The 18,905-nt window shown below is 38.5% G+C and overlaps 1 protein-coding gene across 1 annotated transcript in view; it reads right to left on the reverse strand.

The window, feature by feature from the left end:
- Positions 1 to 220: 220 nt before the first annotated feature.
- LOC142351613 (uncharacterized) overlaps positions 221 to 18,905 on the reverse strand; it is a 35,113-nt gene continuing 16,428 nt past the window's right edge. Inside the window, exon 7 of the mRNA XM_075403751.1 lies at positions 221 to 523. Within this exon, the coding sequence (XP_075259866.1) occupies positions 327 to 523 (197 nt within the window). The 3' untranslated portion in view covers positions 221 to 326. The remainder of the gene's footprint in view (positions 524 to 18,905) is intronic.

Consider the following 18,905-nt stretch of genomic DNA (forward strand, 5'->3'; position numbering starts at 1 on the left):
AACGTGATCTTAAGCAAGGATCATAAATGATTGCATACGGTTCATAATTGATTACCTATGAACGATCGTACTACGAAATCAGAGAGATCATACAAGATTCTTTTATGAGTTTTAATACACAACCCCTGCACGAGGTAAAAGAAATCATGGGAGTATTTATTTTTGCATGATCCGTGTACTAAAAAATCATACAAGTCTTATACGATAACTCAGTACGATAACTAGGAATCATATATGACCTAGTATGACATCAAAAAATATGTATGATAGTCGATCCAGGAAATCGGTAATAAAATTGTCTCTTGGGATGTTAATTGGGTTCATAGTCACAGAATGTACCCCTCAGCCTCTACTTCGCAGAATGAGAGGTAACCACTCTCGTTGTAGAGATAGAAGAAGTCAACAGGTCCATGGCAAATAGCCTCCTGTTCCCACCCTCCAGGGGTCAAAACGACAATGCTGTCGCAGAAGAGATTGCAGTACTCACCGAGACAGCCGTAGACATTGATGACGTCACCAATTGCTGAAGAAATTACAACGCTGATTTGTATGTTGTCATAGGAAAGTTGAACTGAATATTGGGATCTATTCTGTTTTGCCCCCTCCCCCCCCCCCCCCCCCAGATTAGTGAGCACAAATTTTTTATGACCCCCAGGCGCACGTGCTATTGTTTTACATAGTAACGTGCTATATAACAACACATAATTTGTAATTGGGGGTCATAAAAAACACTGGGGAGCCGAAACAGAACAGATCCGATTATTGTTAGAAATACCAGTTAATGTAATCACATATCTACGGTCATAGATTAATCAAATGCTTTCAACCGGTCAACCAAAAAACGCCAAAAAACGTTAACGCCCTTCCTCCTCCCTCATCCAGTTTTTGACCCCCCCCGAAGTACGTTATGCACGAATCCACATCTCGCCCCAAGTACGTTATGCAACGCCCCCCCCCCCCCCCCCCGATACAAAGGCTGTGCCATTAAATAGTAAATCATTATGTTAATGTTGAAATATGTTAAAAGATTACATGTGCTTTTGGGGCTGCAAATAATATGCACCCACTAATCGGAGAAAACCCAAAAGGGCAAATATCCAAAAACTAAAGGTCGGTTCTCAGACCAAAACAATAGCTGATCAAAATTTTTAGCATTTGCAGCTGACAAGTCCCTGAGATTTGGAGATCCGAACTTGCAAAAGATCCCGTGCTGAAGTTTCTTTGATTTTATACAATAGCCATACGTGACTTAATACTATCCATGCATGATTTATTTGTAAGCTTAATATAAAACTAAAAAAATCATGTAGGATATTTGTATAATTTCAGAGAAACATACATCTATTTTTCTTTCTATTTCCGTTTTTATATTAATCAAAAAAGAATCACTGTTATGATTCTCAATATCAAATTGATGCGCCAAAAAGACCCTACAGAGCAATATTTGTTGCAAAGTGGGATACTAATTAAAAATTATCAAAACTTATGAAAAAACAAGAGCAATCAATTTAGAATTAACCATTTCAAGCTTTTTTTATTTTAAATGTTTGCTCAACTGATGATTAGAACTTTTTAAGAGTCAGATTTTTTTTTGTTTCTCATCGGGTTTGGAACACAAGATGTCTCGGCTTATTCTGAGTCTTCTTTGTAATATTCTTGACTAGCCTCCTTAACAGATATATTTCATTAAAAGTTAAAACAATGGAGAGATATCAAAAACAAACTATATTTCAGGTATGAAAATAAGTCGGAAACGATAATTTAAGATTAAACAAAATATTAACGTGATAAAGCACAAAAATGATGTGGTAAAGCAAAAAAGTTGTTCTTAAGGGCAATGTAACCACTGCATCTGAGTTTTTTAGATGAAAAAATCACTACTCCTGAAGTCAGTTTAGCCTGCGTAAAAACTATTAGCTGATAACCTGCGTGATTGAAAAGATATCAGTAGTAGATAATAGTGACTAGGGGAACAAACAGGGGGGGGGGGGCACTTGCAAAAGGATTTTCGCCCCAGTGGGATTCGAACCCGGATCTAGTGCGTGGGAGGCGGATCTTTTACCACTGGACTAAAGGTGTATACAATCTTTAAAGTTTTATTTGTATATATTCCAGCTAAGTTATGTAAGCTACTTATGCATAAATCAAGCCTATATTAGTCCTTTGCGCGCGATGAGTGCATTTAAAGTATTCTACACCAACCAATCACTACGCAGCCTCAAGGAAACTGCAAACCGTCTAGCATTTCTGTTGCCTCTGTATATACTCGCAAACTGAGGCTCAGGGTTTCGGCTTTTCAAGACGTCTAGTAAAGCCGAATAACATGAGCAATGAAATGTGTATAGACTCTGCATATTCGCGCAAACCGATGCTCTAGGTTTCGGCTTTTCAAGACGTCTAGTAAAGTCGAATAACATGAGCAATGAAACTGTCTAGACGGTATTAACGTGATGTGCCTAAATTTTTACTGATTGTTTTAGCCCTCATTTCAACTCTATTATTCTTTCATTGTTGGAATTTCTCTCCAGTAAATTTTCTCCCTTTTCTGCTGGTTTATAAATCTCTTATTTGAATCTCGAAGCAACTGATCACAGGAAGCCAACCAACCTATCTTGTCAGGTGAGTGCAACATGAGTTTTTCTTTTTACCTAGCGACTCTTCATGGTTTACGCAAAAGCCTTTTCTATTTTTAACAATGATGGAAAAAATTAACAATTCAAAAATATTTAAGTGAAATAGGCAGTGATATTGAAAAAATGTTGGATTTTAGGTATTAAGTTGGCAACCAGCTACGAAAGTAGGACGTGTAAATTACTATTATATGTTTCTGTTTAAGTTATGGCTCAAGAGTGTATAAGGGTGGGAGCAATGGACATGTGTTCTTGCCGACAATGTCTCTACCCCCGGAGTAGCCCGTGCAGGTGTGCTTTCTGTGCTGTTCTGGTTCGATCTGCGCCGTTAAGTTTGGATTCAGATTCAAGTCTTGAAGATCAGGAGAATAATGGTATCTGTTCCCCTCAAACCCCCCCCCGCCCCCGCCCCCCCAAAAACTGGCTTCATAAAAATATACGAGCGAACAATTATGCGGGTTTTACATAAGCAATCAAAGTCTTAGCTAATGTATTAACAGACAACCTAAGTAAATTAAATTATCAATTACGAATGTGCTCATTATCGGGGAACAGTTACGAAAAATCGCATAACAAAGTGCAAGCAGCAGTGACGAGAAATCTTGAACAGGTTAACACAACAACTTTTGGCAATTATGCAGGCAGGTCACGACCAGTTGTTATAATAGACTCGGACTCAGAAGAAGACGAACAATGCAACATCATTGAGATACTAGACTCAGATTCAGAAGCTGACGAACAACGCAACGTCACTGAAATTACAGACTCAGATTCAGAAGCTAACGAACCACGCAACGTCATTGAAATAACAGATTCAGACTCAGAGGCATACGAACAAAGTCAAACCATAGAAGCGGACATCCAGAGACCTATACTTAGTGCAACAGAAAATGTTGCAACAGCTGGGTTCGAGCAAAACACTGTTCTGCCAGTCTTACCACAAGCAAGGCCTACAAGAAAAGAAAAATTCAAGAGGTTGAAGAAAATCCAAAGGCCCAGAGTCTCGAAAACATTTGCCAAAAACCTTGTAACAAATTATTTCAAAAAGTGAACATGATTCCTGTTTATAACTTGTGTTTTGAAAAATAAATTGTGTTTTGGATCCTAAGCTACCTAAGGGCTACCTAAGCGAGTTTTAACTTGTACATATCAAGAGTATTGATGAAAAATAACTTGTGTATTAGATCCTAAGCTACCTGCTGGATACCTAAGGGGTTTTAACTTGTACATATCAAGAGTATTGGTGAAAAATAACTTGTGTATTGGATCCTAAGCTACCTGCTGGATACCTAAGGGGTTTTAACATGTACCTATCAAGAGTATTGGTGAAAAATAACTTGTGTATTGGATCCTAAGCTACCTGCTGGATAACTAAGGGGTTTTAACATGTACATATCAAGAGTATAGGTGAAAAATAACTTGTTTATTGGATCCTAAGCTACCTGCTGGATACCTAAGGGGTTTTAACTTGTACATATCAAGAGTATTGGTGAAAAATAACTTGTGTATTGGACCTTAAGCTGCCTTGGGGTTACCTAAGCGAGTTTCAACTTGTACATATCAAGAGTATTAGTGAAAAATAACTTGTGTATTGGATCCTAAGCTACCTTGGGGTTACCTAAGCGAGTTTTAACTGGTACATATCAAGAGTATTAGTGAAAAATAACTTGTGTATTGGATCCTAATCTACCTTAGGGTTACCTAAGCGAGTTTCAACTTGTACATATCAAGAGTATTAGTGAAAAATAACTTGTGTATTGGATCCTAAGCTACCTTGGGGTTACCTAAGCGAGTTCTGACTTGTACATATCAAGGGTATTGGTGAAAAATAACTTGTGTATTGGATCCTAAGCTATCTGCTGGTTACCTAAGCGAGTTTTAACTTGTACATATCAAGAGAAATGGTGAAAAATAACTTGTGTATTGGATCCTAAGCTACCTCGGGGTTACCTGAGCGAGTTTTAACTTGTACATATCAAGGGTATTGGTGACATTTTTGTGGCTGAACAAAGTAGTGTGGAGAGCAAAAGGGAGTGCAAAGCCGTGAGCAAGGTGGAGAGCAACGAGGAGAGCGGGTTGGAAGCCGACCGCAGAAAAGGAATAGTTCAGTTAGTCCTTTTAAGTTTTACATCTCGTTGACCAGTTTTTGGGTTTTTTTTATTTCAAAACTCTCCTCTTAGTCTCGTGACATTTCATCAACAGCTTCAGATGTTGCTCACATTTATATTTTGTTTGTTGATAAATTCTATATATATTGGGAATTAATTTTCATGTCTTGTCTGGAGTACCAAGTCTTGAGATAAACAGTCTGAAGAGTAGCAGGAACTGTACTCGCTTGACGCCAGTAAACTCCTTGACTTCTTAACTTTGGCAACCCCAATGATTGAGAAGCGGACCTTGCTGGTTTAGAGAAACCCTATTGCGAAAATTAGACGGCACCAGTTCACAAACTTTTAACACGCACCACAATTCACAAACACTCACTGAGTTCACTTAGACACTTAGATCAGTTGTAGGGTAGATTATGACAGATTGCTACAATCGACACAGATGATCTACAGAGGTAACTATGAACATGTTCCTAATTTTTTTGAGACAAAGAGGAGTTTTTGTTTGGCAATAAACACTGGCTACTTTTTCAATTCCATCTGATAGCGCCGAAGCTTTTAAACACTTATACTTTGGATTGAAGGTACTGAAGACAAAAATGACTTAGATATCAATTGAGCAACTGCTTATATGGGGGGCTTTAAAAGACTTATACTATGGATTGAAGGTACTGAGGACAAAAATGACTTAGATATTAATTGATCAACTGCTTATATGGGGGGCTTTAAAAGACTTATACTATGGATTGAAGGTACTGAGGACAAAAATGACTTAGATATTAATTATCAACTGCTTATATGGGAGGCTTTAAAAGACTTATACTATGGATTGAAGGTACTGAGGACAAAAATGACTTAGATATTAATTGATCAACTGCTTATATGGGAGGCTTTAAAAGACTTATACTATGGATTGAAGGTACTGAGGACAAAAATGACTTAGATATTAATTGATCAACTGCTTATATGGGGGCTTTAAAAGACTTATACTATGGATTGAAGGTACTGAGGACAAAAATGACTTAGATATCAATTGATCAACTGCTTATATGGGAGGCTTTAAAAGACTTATACTATGGATTGAAGGTACTGAGGACAAAAATGACTTAGGTATTAATTGATCAACTGCTTATGGGGGAGCTTTTAAAAGACTTATACTATGGATTGAAGGTACTGAGGACAAAAATAACTTAGATATTAATTGATCAACTGCTTATATGGGAGGCTTTAAAAGACTTATACTATGGATTGAAGGCACTGAGGACAAAAATGACTTAGTTATTAATTGATCAACTGCTTATGAGGGAGCTTTTAAAAGACTTATACTATGGATTGAAGGTACTGAGGGCAAAAAGGACTTAGATATAAATTGATCAACTGCTTATATGGGGGGCTTTAAAAGACTTATACTATGGATTGAAGGTACTGAGGATGAAAATGACTTAGATATAAATTGATCAACTGCTTATGGGGGAGCTTTTAAAAGACATATACTATGGATTGAAGGTACTGAGGATAAAAAAACTTAGTTATTAATTGATCAACTGCTTATATGAGAGGCTTTAAAAGACTTATACTATGGATTGAAGGTACTGAGGACGAAAATGACTTAGATATTAATTGATCATCTGCTTATATGGGGGGCTTTAAAAGACTTATACTATGGATTGAAGGTACTGAGGACAAAAATGACTTAGATATAAATTGATCAACTGCTTATATGGGGGGCTTTAAAAGACTTATACTATGGATTGAAGGTACTGAGGATAAAAATGACTTAGATATTAATTGATCAACTGCTTATATGGGAGGCTTTAAAAGACTTATACTATGGATTGATGGTAATGAGGACAAAAATGACTTAGATATAAATTGATCAACTGCTTATATGGGGGGCTTTAAAAGACTTATACTATGGATTGAAGGTACTGAGGATAAAAATGACTTAGATATTAATTGATCAACTGCTTATATGGGAGGCTTTAAAAGACTTATACTATGGATTGAAGGTACTGAGGACAAAAATGACATAGATATTAATTGATCAACTGCTTATATGGGAGGCTTTAAAAGACTTATACTATGGATTGAAGGTACTGAGGACAAAAATGACTTAGATATTAATTGATCAACTGCTTATGGGGGAGCTTTTAAAAGACATATACTATGGATTGAAGGTACTGAGGATAAAAAAACTTAGTTATTAATTGATCAGCTACTAGTATGGGAGCTTTTAAAAGGCTTATACTATGGATTGAAGGTACTGAGGATAAAAATGACTTAGATATTAATTGATCAACTGCTTATATGGGGGGCTTTAAAAGACTTATACTATGGATTGAAGGTAATGAGGACAAATGACTTAGATATAAATTGATCAATTGTTTATGTGGGAGCTTTAAAGACTTAATATGAACTGTTTTACGACTCTAGTTGAAAAGTTTTCTTCATTCCACCAAACAGTAAATACTTTATAGAATTAAAGCAGAGACGAAAATCACAAAACGTAAGCTGTAAGTTTTACAAATTTAGTTTTCTTCACTATCTGAGTCTATTTTCACTACTCTCCATTTCTTTATTCTTTCTATATTGACAGATTCATCGTCTGATATCAGCTCCAGCGTTCGTTTTACACACTTTTTGTTACATTTTGATGGTCCGGGTCGGTGTGTGAATTGCTTTTGTGCTGAAGTATCCATAGAAAGATGAATGGGGGAATCTGGTCTTAGGTCGAGAAGACTAGGCGACGAACCTGATTCAATGGCCTGGTCGTCTATGAAAGAACATCTTTCAAGCTCTCCTTCACTCTCTTGTTGAGTAAGGTTTGTAAAATTGACAATATCATCCTCATCCTCACTGTACTCACGCTGGTTAAAACCTGGATCAGGTGGGGACCAAGTTTCTGGAAGCTGTGTGTGTTGAGTAATCGGCGGACTCTGCTCCATAGTTGATTCGGCAAAGTGAACGTTAGTCTCCTCATCATCGCTTGAACTCCAGTCAGGATCACGAAGAATTTTCCGCTTGAACATTTCCTCTCGCAGAGCGTGATGGCCGTACGGTAGTGTAGTGATCATATCGTTCAAAATATAGCGTTTATCGTCATATCCAGAGAGCGATTTTTTGTTACAAACAACTGTCATCAACTGATGTTTGCTAGAAGCAATTCTTGTGTTGACTAGTCTCACTGTCTCTCCACTGTTGAGCACTTGTTTGTACATTTCTTGAGTCATCTTACTGCGAGCATCCTTCGTGACACCTTTGGCTGACTGCTTAGCAGATCCTAAAAATTCTACTTTTGTTTTTGAGCCTCTTACACCTTTCTAAAACTTTTACGCTTTCACCAGTCTTGCTCTGTCTTTTACACGTTACATGTTTTCCGGTTCCCAAAGAAAAATTTAAAGGTATACTCACCATCCGCAAGTTTGATTGAATATAGCTTTGGTTTGAGGCCCACAAACTCCGAGATCAGTTTACCACCCATCTCATCCTTGAACTTTAGTGTAACCCGGGCATTACTACGGTCATGCAGCTCATGGTCGCTGGGGAAGTTAGAGAAGTCGAAGAGATCTTTAAGAGCAGTTTTTCGTCTCAGTTCGGCGTAAAAGTCATTAGATCTGATCTCGTAAACGAATGAGTCTGTGTCTGAGTATAACAGTTTACAGTTGAAATGTTTTTTCATAGTATTATAGTGAAAGTCAAATATGAACTTCTTGGAGAGATCCAGAATACATGCACCAACGATTGTTGGTTTATCCCACAGAATTTCAGTTTGGTTAAGGCTAATTGTTGCCAGACCTTCACCAATTATTTTGAAAGATTTCAGCTGTGGAGTGCAAGTCCACTTGAGAGCCTCATCTTCACTACGGGCTAATTTCACCTTGATTCGATTCCTCTTCCCCTTACATGTTTTTCCGAAGGCGCTGTTGACCATCAGTTTATAAAAATTTTCCTCAAATTTGTTTTTTGCCTCCTTTCGTTTTTGCGTGTTGAGTTGAACATATGGTGCCAACCACTTTGATTGGTTAAACGCTAGCGCACGATGCAGTCTTTCAACTTTCATACCTAACTGAACATATAGTTTTAGTGTCTGGTAATGTAGAATATAGTTCTTCTTGGGGAATAGAGTTTGAATGAGCTTCTTACTCGAGGGTGGGGCATTCATCTGCATATTAGTTAAGAGTTCTTCTTGATAATCGCCTAACCAGCACGGTTCAACCTGCTGCTTCACTGGAGCTAGGGGAAATCAGAGTGAAGGTCATGAAGTGTGTCTGGGTATGACAAGTCCACTTCCAAAATGTATCCAACATCACTGTCGTCAGGAGTCGCCAGTACTTTCTGAATGAATTGTGGCTCAAGATCAGAGTCCCATTGTTGGTCTGTGAACTCAAAATCATTGAGAGGCAACGGGAACTTTTCCATTATGCCACCATAGAGATTGTTCGCGTCAATCATGACTATAAATGTTGAAGGTTCTTTTGGATTGAAATTCGGGAGATATTTGTTGTTGGCAACCGAGATTCTCTTGTTGTAGATAGAACTCACTCCACCCCGGATCAACCCCTCGACCATATCTAACTGTTCCCTGTCTGCGAGAAGTTCAAGGGGTGCTTTACAAATTTTGAGCATAGCGTCCCCCGAAAGATTTGAAGCTGTGTAGTATTGACAGCAGTCAAGTCCATAAGTTTGGTAGCATACTTTGCGGAAGCAAAGTACGATAGCAGCAAGAAGGAAGACATCTGTTTTCAAATAGAGGTATAGAGGTTGTAGTACTCTCCGATTGTTTTGAACTTGAACGTCTGGAAAACTCTAAGAGCGTGCTCGTACTCATCCTCAGTTACACTAACTTGATACTGTTGAAGGCTGTTAGTCCACTTTTCTCTCGATGGTAGTTCAGTTTCTCTGAGTTTTGGAAAGCTGTCAATATAGTTGTAAGGGAAGAAACCCTTTTGTTTTAGCATTTGAACAGATGATTCTGGCCAGTCTTTGAAGTAGTTTTCGAGCAGGGAGAACTCATCTGCAGGTAAATTATTGGCTAAGGTATCTAGTGATGACGACATGAATCGAAACGAGTCCAATAGTCGTATATGCTCATACACTGGTTTGTCAACTCCATTTTTGTCCGGGCGCATTTTGACCAGAACACCAATTTCAACGGCTATGAATTTTTCGTCTGTACTGGCTATGATTGAGATTGTATTGCTCATGTTGCTTCCTTGTAGGGCAAGAATAACGTGATGTAGATCGTAATTCGAAAGGTTGTGAGCAAATAGCGGGGTGTAGTTTAAGAACTTTCGATTGATATTACAACTGTTGTGTGCCCATCCTAGAAATTGACCCGTAAAGTGACAGTGATCTAAAACAGTTCGATTTTCTGTTGTGTTTTCCAGCTCTTCTTCACATATCCAACATTCTTCTGCATCTTCTTTTGAATATGGCGGCTCACCGTTAAAATATAGGTTTCGTTGTTTGGCATTATGTACTTTCTTTGCAATTCGCTCGAGAGACTCCACAAACTTGGACATAATGCCAGCACCGCTCTCACATTCAAAATGAAAGGGCTCGACCTCATCCTGCCCAACAAAAAGCATTGCGTAGCTGCATGGCTTGTGCAAATCTATAATTCTTGTCTCTGCTTTTTGCGGATTGTTTCTACAGCCAGAGACTGATTCAATGATTGATTCCAGGTCGAAAAACCCAACTATTGGAGCAAACCATCGAGACTGGATTTTTTTGTAAACGAATGAAGTTTTCTGTGGCATTCGAACAACTGCTGGTTTGTTTTGTTGACAGAAGCCAATATGTTTATTGTAACGTAGTTTTGAGGTAGAAACGTAAAAGCAGTTTCGACAAAGATAGTTTTCACTCCTTGGTACTCGCTCGCGGACCCTATGTATAAGACTGTACAAATTTCGAATCAAAACGTAGTGATGCATTTGACCATCACTTAGCAGCATTAGATCCAAAATAAAGTCGCAGTTTGTCTTTTTCGATACTCTGAATGGTGTTAACCCGCTCTCAGCGTACCTAAAAATTAGGTTTTTGTGTTATCATATTTTTGAAGATTCTTTGTTTTGGATTCTTTTATTTTTTGCGGGGGGGGGGGGCTTAAGGTCTGAAAGTTAGAATTTTTCTCACCGAAAAACGTTGACACAGACATCATTGAGTTCCTCGAATCTTGCCATTTGATGAAAACCCATTGGCATATTGAACTCACCATTTGCTTGTTTCGCAAATGGATTCCCTGTTCCGTATGTAGCGGGGCTGGTTATCCTGCGTGATGAAGCGCCAACAGGAACCAGTCGTGGCCCAAATTTCAAATGATATGCTGCGGTATAGCAGTACAGGAAACAATTTTCATCCTCTCTTTTTCGTAAATTGAGCAAAGCTGACGTATGAGAGAGTTTTCCGGGAAGCGCTAGATATGAAGATGCGCTTATTGGTTTGTTTTTTACCAATCGTACTTCTATGTTGTCAATCTGATCGAGGGTCCAACCGCTACCGTGTGAGGCGAAGTTGTTCAACGCCAGAAGCATCAGTTCAACCATCGCATGGAAGCTTTTGTCTGGGAGACCTCCAAAATCAACGCGTTCCATTTTTGAATTTAAGTACACAGAGATGCGATCTGGCTGACTTGATGAAAATTCATTGCCATGTTTTGGAGGCTTTTTTAACTCTATTTTTGAGCTAAACTGAACTTTTTGCGAATGCTGTTGAACGCTCAATCAAACAATGTTTTCGATTTCTTGTCGTTTTATATGCATGACATGAAGTAGATCTAGATCACTCGCCCCGACTGCAATTTCGTACGTTTTTAGAGCGCCCCCAAAAGCTCGTTCTGTTGGCAAAATACCCGATTGTTGAAGGTTTTCCGAGTCAATATTCCATGCTGGCAGACTATGAACACCGTTCATGTGCTCTAAATAATCAACATCGCGAGGGAAGCATTTGTTGCAATATAGACAGTAGCGGGGATTGGGCGCATCGTGTTGTACTGTCATATGTCCTGTTAGTTCGTAGAGACTTTTCGTCGAGAAACCACACTCATTACATTCGAATGAATTAGCCTGCGGATAGATCTTGTGGATGCTTTTTCGGTGACGCCTGAGGCCCCTTTTATCAGCAAGCAGTTGCTGGCAAATATCACACTTGACTTGTGGCATTTCGAAAACACGGGAATGTTGCTCCAATTACGTGAATTTTGAGAAAATCCGAATTCTGTAAACAAAACTGAATATTTCGTGAACTGAATTCAAGATGTAAGGCAGAAAGCAATGATTAGTTTTCAAGTCCCCGGGACCAACTTCTCAGAGATTTAATCAACCAATCAGATGCAAAAAATCTGTTTGTTTGTTCATGTCTAGCCGAGTTAACGTCATGATGTTGTAATCTTAGTTATTTACATACCTAACATTCCATTGTCTAGACAAAATTTGAATTTGTTTACAAGCTGTAAAATGTTTACCCAGCTTTCCGTCTATTAATCCAGGGCCTGAATTTAGTTCAAAAGTTCTCAAATGTATTGCTTGATCTGATGAGTCATTAGACAAAATAAAGAAACTTCTAGAATATTCACTTCACATTTTTAACAAATGACAAAAGCTGAACTTCATTTATATCGGGAATGAATGGAAAATTATCATTGAGAACATAATGAGCAATATAAATACAGTAAAGTCCACACATTTGAGAGTTTGCACTTTGCAGGGGTTTGTTTGAGTCACGTCGGTCTTTCATAAGGTCCACTATTATGCTATCAGTAGTGCTTTGTCGAAATCGGTCTGTTATGTGTTTATATGAATAAATGGGTAATGCTAGCGGGTCGGCGAAGTAAATTTTTGGGTACTCATATCTTTTTGCAAGCACAACCCAATGAGATCCAGGTGAAGATGCTGGCGATGCATTAACGATGGTAAATGAATTGGTTGGCATGTTCAAGGGGAAATTGTCAGCTGCATAAACACCGTTAAATTTAAACATTAGGTGCTTGCATTGTAGAATCAACTTGAATATCTGATCTTCATCCATTAGCTCATAGGAAGTGCGTTTTTGGAAACGTTTCTCGCAGAATCGATGTATACTGTTGAACATTTTTCTCCCAAGAATAATATTTCAATGTTGTTTGGTAAAGCTGCTCCGAATTTAAGTTCCACTGATAATGATGAGTTTGTTAACTCAGGATGGATGAAATCATGTGTAGCCTCTTGTGTGCTGGTAAGGTCAAATACCATTATATAGTGTTCGGGAAAGTCAGTGAGCGATATTCCGTGACCATTTTCTACATAAGCTAGTGCAGCCATTGAGTTGTAGTATAGTCGTTTATTATCAGTTGTTGACATCGGCGTGCCAGCGGTGGCGAACCCATTACGGTAAATTATTATCTCATTCAAGTCAAACTTCCTATATGAAAATGGGTTTAGCGTATTGGTACCAATGAACGCATCACTGCGGCACATGGCAACTATCAATCTCCGAATGGGTTCTTTAGTGAAAATGTCCTCTTGCTTCCAGCTCTGCTGCCCAGCTGTTGCTAGAAAAGCTTTTGAAATAACTTCATTATAGCGATACATTGCAGGCGTCTTGAGAAGTGTTTTCTCGATTGCGCCCACCACATTATCCGAGACCGTCATTTTTCGCACGAACAAATTTGCTTCATCAATTTTGATTTTATAGTGTTTAGCCCCGTCTTCACTTACAATCGTAAAATCATCCTGTGATCGTCGGAAAGAAATTCGCAAAGTTACTCCGCTCGCTATATGCTTCTCGCATGAAAAGAAATCGGTAGCAATTTTTCCATACATTGTGATTTGGGCTGATCTTCTCACAGTTAATTGTCGAGCTGTGATCGTAGCGGCTGGGACACCTGTTGGGTCTGCTTCATATTCGTATCCCTGACATTTCAGCCAGGTTTTTTTCGCATCCGATCCATGAGAAAATTCTGTTTCAATGAAACTCTTGTGTGCGTAGTGACCATTGGCGGAAGAAATTTTAATACCGTTTGCTGACACTGAGCAATCAGTAAAAAGCGAATGTAAGGTGTTGTTGACCAAATGTGGTGTGTCACTATTGTTGGTATCTCCCGTGGTGAAGCGTAAATCGTTTCCATTACTTCGAACAACGCGAAATTTGATTTCCAGATAAATTTTCTACAGGTCGATGAAATTATTTCTGTCGCCGACTATTTCAAACTCTAACGAAGATCCAGTGGGTGAGTAAAGTGGTCCAGTTTTTTGCTCGAACGATTGATCAAATGTAACCAGCAGAGGATTTTTTTCGAACAAGTCGAGTGAGCTGTGTGTAGCCTCTGTGGGAATAACAAAGTTAGTACGCATTTTTCATTTTAGAGAAGAAAGCCGATCGACTCCTTTGTGGGTTTGCTTTTTGAGAAATGATGCTTTTCTTTGGTAGAGACCTTTTATATGTTTTTTTCGAGGTTGACCTTTTGCGATAGACTGCTTTCTGACCACGTTGAAGTGACCCTCCAATTTGTTTTTTTGCTGTTTTTTTAACTGTACTTTTCAGAGCTTGCTTCGCTGATTTCTTCTTTGTTGCAAATTCTAATAACTCTGGTGCACCTTGCAGTAGTAATTCTCTTCCGATTTTTTTTGCTGCTGGCCAAATAACTCGCCTAGCTAAGGGTAATGCCACACGTCCAATACCAGCAGCTAATGCGCCGAATCCACTTCCTCTTTGTCTGTAATGTCCTGAGAAATGGGGCATTGAATTGGATGGTTGATTACTATAGTAGGCTTCCATCAGTTAGCTTATTCTCTGAAATTTAAGACTGACGACAACTTTACCGATTCCGGTGAAAGGTAGGAGTTTCCCGGTCTCGTTTCTCAGCTCGACTTTGATGTTCTGGATATTGTTTGAAAGTAAACGCTTGTAATCCAAGTTTGTGAAGGTTTTATGGTGAACAGGTGCTACTGTGTTGAGGCTGCCGTTTCTCAAACGTCTCTCCGATTCAATGATTTTGAGGATGGGTGCCCGCGAGTCACCCACATGTTGATATTCAAAAATGTCGATGTAGACAAAAATAAGCTGTGAGCCACATGTTATATCAACGGGGAAAATACCAAAACGTCTGTTAGGAGAGTTCGGAGCCCCATTTTCCAAGTTTGTCTTGTAACCAATGTGAACAAAACCATTGTGTGCAGGGTCCGGGGTCCCCTTGAAACCAAGAATGCTGGGAATTTCATTGTCTTGAAATGACAATCCTTCATTTTCCCCAAATGTTAACACAAGCTTTTGGGTTATCTTGTCGAACTTACGATCGAACTGTTTTAGTCTTGCAATGCGAACAATCTCCGAGACTAGATCTTCCCAGCTGTTGTAAATACCAGTCCGAATTTTTCTGAGTTGTCCTGATCGATTACTCGACTCATTTGGATCGGTAATTGAATTCTTGTAAACAACTTTTTCTCCAGAGTTGACGTTATTGATGTTTGATGGAAAAGATAGAGAAGTTAATGCTACTTGCCATTCTCCCTGTAAGTGTATTGGTTGTGATAATTGGTTCCGAAATGCTGCCATAGTATTTTCATTGAAAACGTCCATTGATGCATTTGATAACAAGTCAATTGTAAACTCATTGCTGTTAGAAATCATTGCTCCTCTTCAGTGTTTAACACATTAACTTGTACTAATTCCGGTTCGTAAAACTTCCCCAGGATTTTAACGTTGTTCGCGTCAATCAGATTGTAGGTAGGTGGACTTGTTGTAGCCAATCGTAGTACTGTGAAAACTTCGTCTGTATAATTCTGAGTATAACCTTTTCTGAAGATATCGTCTGGTTTCGCTATTCGTACCAGGTCCCCCTCTTCGAATCGGGTTTTATATTTATTGTTGTCCAAAGCAATCGAAATCAAAAATGGTTCATGTTTTTTGAAAACTTTATTTGGGGCTAACTTTGTGACGCGGTTAACACGACTGTTAATGATATTTACGAAATTGGGAAGCTCCTTTATATAGTTCCAAGTCCATTTTTCTTCCAAGTATCTGTATATAATGTTTTTAAGTGATCGAATATTTCTTTCCGCAAACGCCGATTTGGTTTCGTTTTCGGTTGTATACAAATGAATCTTTTTGTTTTCACAGAAACTTTTGAACTCGCCTTTGAATTCAGTGCCTTTGTCCGTCCACACTTTCTCTGGTTGTTTCGTCTTGATCATTTTTTTGAAGGCTTCAACGCAGTCTTTTGCGTACATCGTTTTCAGAGGTTGAACACGTAAATAACGTGATAAAACGTCAACTGCAACCAATAGATATTTAACCCCATTATTGTGCTTTGCTATTTTGTCCATATAGGCAACATCCATGGACCAGATCTCGTTTATTCTGTAAGCAACTACTTTCAATCGTGGAAAATTTTTCCGGAATTGACGATATTTGGTGTACGAGTTTTTCGATTGAAGGAATTTCTCAATTTTTTTCTGTGATAGACCGCTTTCCTTTTTGATGTTGGTAACACTTCCAAAGGCTGCTTTTCCTTTTATGTAGACGTTATTTAGTTTTTTGATTTCCACTGAATGGAGTTTTCCAGCTTGTTGGCGTTTTGATTTCTTCCTCTGCGTCTGCGAAGCCTTCCTCATCAAAGCTAGCAGTCTCTGTTTTTTCTGCTCTCTCGACAGAAGGTTTCTGTTCACTGGCTCCTCCATCTGGAAACTGACGTAATTTTTGCTCTTTCTGAACTTTTATGAACTTCTTTGCATAAGTATTACAAGTGAGGTCTGGTGCAAGGTTCAAATACTTCAGCACTTCATAATGGTTATGCGAAAGTTTCGATGATGTTTGTTGTAATGCGTAGAGGAAAGCTGAAGCTGGAATGTTAGTGCTCCTCTCATCGATGAGAATTTCGCCTTCATCGTCCAGAGAAATGTTACGCGATTGGTTTATCTTCTTCAAAATTATTTTTGATTTTTCAAGTTTGTCCTTTTCAAGAAAATTTATGTCATTAATCACATTCTGACTGATTTCATCAAACTCTTTCTGTTTAAACCTATCTGTAATATTTTGCCGTTTTTCTTTCTCATCGGAAACCATGACGTCATCAGTCTGTTGCTCTGTGTTCTGATGAATAACTGCTTCTGGCTGCTCGTGTTTCAATGTTCTCTGCAGAAGCGATAGTTGTTTTGATTTGTTTCGTGCAACTGGGTCCTTCAATATTTGCGAAACCTGAGGTTGTTCAGTTGTAAACATGTTGCGGGGAATAAGCACAAATTCTTCAGTTGGCATTTTTCTTCAGATACTCTAGACAAGGTCTGGCAATTAGTCGAATGAGAGAATGCCCTCTCGTTGTTTGGAAAAGCTTACTTCTTTGTAGTGCGTTAAAATGTTTTTCTGAAAGTTGTCGCAGTTGGGATTCGAATTTTTGCAGTTCTTTTTTGTTGATTGAGACAACACCAGAGAGGACGTTCATAACACAATTGCTTAGAAACCAAAAGAAATCAATATCTTGGGCTAGGAAAATTCGCTTGCCGCTCGATTTCGGGTTACTGCTGACGCACCAGCGCTTCAGCATAAGCAAGTGTCTCTTTTTCATTCGTAATTGGTGTAATAATGGCTTCCTCCGAAGGAATATAGAAGACTGACGGTTCGGGACCAAAAAGTTGAGAAGAAATTCGTAAGCCTTGACTTGTTTTCGGATCAAGGTCAACAATTAAATGTCCATATGGCTGAGCTGTCGCTAATTTGTACGCATCCTTGAGTAATTGGAGGCAGTTCAACTGTTTTCCGAGATATTCTATTTGTTGAATGTCACGCAATGATTTAAACAGAATGATATGAGTGGTGTTGAGATCAATCGTTCGTGACCACTTGCTCTGTTGGAATAAGTTATGTTTGACATAAATCACGTGGAGTTTTCTGTGTCTTCCCGATGTTGCAATTTTTACGAACTCTTTGTCGTTAAATATTTCCTCGCATGAGTCATCATAAACGAGAAGACAATTCGAAAGTTTCTTTGTTATATCCAATCCAGAATATTTGATGAACTCGATTTGTGGTATTTTACATTGCATAGCTGTAAAAATGTCCTGGAACTCTTTGTAGAAGTAATAAATTTAGGGAAATCTTGGGTAAAACGATGAAATTTGCAGCATGTTGAAAATTAGGTCGGTTTTCCCTGAACCACTCGGGCCTACAACTGCCATGAAGATTCTATCGTTTGTAAGAATAACTTTATTCATAGTTTGGGATTTGGCAAAATATAACCAACTAGACTCGAAAGCAGTGCAATCCAAATTGACTTCTCCTCACAACTTTCTGATATCAAGAATAGCATGGCGAAACAAAGACTGATCATGAGCACTATAATACTTACTTGAACAAAGAATATGATCTCTGATCGAGGGAATATGGTGTTGGAACAGCACCGCCATGGTGGTCTCTCTCGGTTTCCATCATCGAAAACCAAGTTTGTAATACCCCCATCAATTTCATCTCTTACAACTCGGTTTGTCATTTTTCAAATCAATACTAGGCTAGTGTTTTGAAACGTGTAAAACGGTAAAATAACTAATTTTTCTGAATTGGCTTCCTATTGTAGCTCGAATGTGATTGGTTGCTTTAGTATACTTTACATTTACTCATCGCGCGCAAAGGACAAATATAGGCTTGATTAATGCATAAGTAGCTTACATAACTTAGCTGGAATATATACAAATAAAACTTTAAAGATTGTATACACCTTTAGTCCAGTGGTAAAAGATCCGCCTCCCACGCACTAGATCCGGGTTCGAATCCCACTGGGGCGAAAATCCTTTTGCAAGTGCCCCCCCTGTATGTTCCCCTAGTCACTATTATCTACGACTGATATCGTCGTGTTGCAAAACAAAAAAATTTATGCAGAACGTAGAAGAGTCAGAGATTCGAAGCCATTTTGAATGCAGACCATTACTATTCCAGTAAGATAAATATCTCTAAAAACTTCGAAGTAAAAATGAAAAACAGTAGTGACAGCAAAAAAGAGCTAGGGTGACTTAAACCAAAGGCTCTCACTGAACCAAACCACACTTAGCGCTAAGTTAGCTTACGATAAAAAACAATATATTCAGTTTTCAAATCTAAGGACATGTTATTGTTATTAATACAAACACATCACTTAAATTTGATAAGACATCAGAAGGCTTTTTTAGCCTAGTCGAGTGATGCCTTGAATTAGTTTTTATCA

The sequence above is a fragment of the Convolutriloba macropyga genome, chromosome 13, assembly GCF_964194025.1.
Source record: "Convolutriloba macropyga chromosome 13, txConMacr16.3, whole genome shotgun sequence".
Taxonomy (NCBI): domain Eukaryota; kingdom Metazoa; phylum Xenacoelomorpha; order Acoela; family Convolutidae; genus Convolutriloba; species Convolutriloba macropyga.